Consider the following 2956-nt stretch of genomic DNA (forward strand, 5'->3'; position numbering starts at 1 on the left):
GGCAAGGTTCATCAGCGTCACGGAAGGCGAATGGAAACGACAGCTGAAATGGTTTCGACCCAAGGTAAGTAATTAAGTAGTACTAGCTAGCTAGCTACCTGCCATCTCTTTAATTATCATGCTTGATGAATTATTATCTGATCAAATTTAATTCCATTCTCGTAATAAAGGCCCTGAAGCAGGCGCAGGGGACTAATCTGTGTGCATTCTGCGTTTGCGAGAACATTCGCATGATGGCATCCGAAAGGAGCAGATCTCAAAGACAGGAATGGGTACGCTTGTCAGAACACTATTCACAATTTTTACACCATTATCGATATCTAGTCACATAACTAATACACATGCATATTGATCTCCTTCTTAACAGTTCAAAGAGGTGCGGGACAAGCTCCTAGAAACGGAGCGCGTAGAAGCACTTCAAAAGGAAATAGCGGGATTTTTGCTCGACCAGGTCATAAATCCGAAGGGAAAATACTATTACCCGCTTCCGCCCCCATCGACCAGGTCATGAACCACTTCCAATTGTCATCGTGCTCCGAAGGCACCAATTATGGTAATGCCATTGGCTCCGAAGGCAACATGCATATGTAGGAGAAATTGTATATAGCTATACATGTGTATATGTATGAATTAATATGGTGGTTTGTGAGACATTGATGATATATATATATGATTGGTTCCACTAGAAATTCTATATATATATATATATATATATATATATATATATATATATATATGCATAACGTGTACAATGTGTAGTATCGTAAAATACCGGCAAACGAAAAAGAATTAAAATGGAAAACACAAAATTAAATGAAAAAGAAAATCATAAAACCAAAAACCCCCTAAACATTTTAGTACCGGTTGGTGTTACCAACCTGTACTAAAGGGCTCCCGGCCCCCGGAGCTGGCTCGTGCCACGTGGTTGCCCTTTAGCACCGGTTCGTGTTGAACCGGTACTAAAGAGGGGGGGCCTTTAGTGACCACACTTTAGTACCGGTTATGAAACCGGCACTAAAGGGCCTTACGAACCGGTGCTATTGTCCGGTTCTGCACTAGTGTGATCAAGTTTCAGCGAGCCAGCAAGGGCGTGTTCCTGAGCTCAGCTCGGAGGGCCTGAACGTCATCATTGGGGAGCACCACCATGACGACGCGGCCATGCCCGCTGGCGTCGGGCTGCACCAGCACGGCGCCCTCCTGGCCGACGCCGTCCATGCCGTACTCCACGTGCGCGGGCCTCTGCCCCTTGATCTCCAGCCCGTACAGGTCCACCTGCTCCATGTCCACGAACGTTAGGTTCGCGCCGTAGATGACCACGTCCCACGGGAACCCGACCACCGTGGTGGTCTCGTCGACCAGATCCTTGGCCAGCAGCGCAGCCAGATCCGACACGTCCGTGCTGGCCGGTGGAGAGCCCGCCTCCACGTACCCGACATTTTGCTCGTTGGCCAGGGAGTAACCGCTCCAGGCGGCCATGTCGGTCTTCACCACCGTCACCGTCTTCACCTCCTTGGTGGCCCTGATCTTGGCCACCGTCTGCCACAGGAGCGCCGAGATGAGCTCGAAGACGCCGCCGGGAGCCGCTGGCTCCTGCTGCCGCAGCCTCTCGAGCATCGATTCGGTGACGTGGAAAGAGTAGCACACCATGTCGACGCCGGCGGGGACCAGCCAGTGTTCTTGGATGGGTCCGACCGGCTTAACCGAGCGCGGCGCGACCGCGGCAGGCGCACGGTTTCTCTCTCGCGGCTCCTTCATGGGGCTCATGGTGACGGCGACTGGCTTCTCGCCGCCGAGTATCTGTGCCCAGCGGTTGAAGCAGGTCGTCGCCGATGCCACGTCGCCCATGAGGTGCGCCCAGCTGAACCCCAGCGCCATCCCTCCACATTTGAAGTTGGTGACCTGCGATCAAGCTCAATCAGCTTTGTCATTACATACGTACTCACTCCATTCTGAATTATTTGTCGCGGAAATGGATGTATCTAGAACTAAAATACATCTTCGATAAATAATTCGGAACGGAAGAAGTAAAACTTTGAGTCACTACTATACTATACCGTGTGGGAGATATACTAACACAGTATCCCCACAAGAGCTTTGAGTCACCACTATACTACAAACATGGTAACAGAGCAGCGGGACGGTTAGTCTACCTGGACGAAGAGCAGCGGGGAGAAGGAGAGCTCCGGGCCGAGCACGTCGTGGTAGCAAAGCTGCTTCACGCGATCGACGGCGTCGTCGCGGAGCAAGTCGTCGAGCGCGCGGTCGCACTGGGCCTCTACGACGCGGATGCCACAGTCGTTGCACTTGACGTATGGGCGGCGCGAGGCGTCGGCTTCGTCGGCGGGGCGGCGGACGCGGCCGGCCAAAGGGTAGTACGCGTCGAGCCAGGCGAACATGGGCTCCTTGAGCACCATGGTGGTGACCCCCGCGGAGTAGTAGTACACCCCGCGTAGGTAGTGCAGCCGGAACGCCAGGTCCGCGTCCGCCAGCTCGTAGCTGCCCACCTCCGTCACCGAGCTCGGCACCACCGTCGACAACTGGTGCCCGTGCACCGCCGCTGCTGCTGCCTCCGAACCCATGCCGTTTGCGAGTTCTTTGGCGTATTTCGTGAACGGTTTCGGCCCGTGGGACGCGTGTACTGCTGGTGCCCCCTTTACTTACCGGTGGTGGTGCACGAGCACGGGCTGGTGTTTAAATAGAGTTTTTTTTTTCTTTTTCTAGAGCATCTTCAACAGACGCGCTAAATAAGCGTCGCGCCACAAATTTGCCCTTTTTAACGCGCGCAATCGGTAGAGGGGCTCCAGCGAACGCGCAATAAGCGCGCGCGCGGCATATAGAGTTAGACGCGCGGTCCGAATCGCCATCGTGCGCTGTGTATTTGGTGCGCCCGCTTCCACGTGCGGTACACTCGAACGTTCGCGCCGCACTCTCTCCGCCGCGCCACCTTCGCCTCGCT

At 54.1% G+C, this 2956-nt stretch overlaps 1 protein-coding gene across 1 annotated transcript; it reads right to left on the reverse strand.

Annotated features, from left to right (window-relative positions):
* Window positions 1–853: 853 nt before the first annotated feature.
* LOC123176500 (protein ECERIFERUM 26-like) lies at window positions 854–2651 on the reverse strand. The gene is made up of 2 exons (XM_044590678.1): window positions 2151–2651; window positions 854–1899 (listed from the first exon to the last, which is right to left on the reverse strand). Exons 1-2 carry the CDS (start codon window positions 2577–2579, stop codon window positions 1072–1074), a joined length of 1257 nt encoding a protein of 418 aa, XP_044446613.1. The 5' UTR covers window positions 2580–2651; the 3' UTR covers window positions 854–1071.
* Between the last annotated feature and the right edge of the window lie 305 nt (window positions 2652–2956).

This window comes from Triticum aestivum, unplaced genomic scaffold (assembly GCF_018294505.1).
Source record: "Triticum aestivum cultivar Chinese Spring unplaced genomic scaffold, IWGSC CS RefSeq v2.1 scaffold108231, whole genome shotgun sequence".
NCBI lineage: Eukaryota > Viridiplantae > Streptophyta > Magnoliopsida > Poales > Poaceae > Triticum > Triticum aestivum.

What these genes read in the sequence shown, in the direction of transcription:
- LOC123176500 (XM_044590678.1), bottom strand. Translation starts at nt 2,579, where the DNA reads ATGGGTTCGGAGGCAGCAGCAGCGGCGGTGCACGGGCACCAGTTGTCG. An exon ending in CCCCGCTGCTCTTCGTCCAG is followed by an intron (nt 1,900 to 2,150) that starts GTAGACTAACCG and finishes GCTTGATCGCAG; the next exon opens with GTCACCAACTTCAAATGTGG.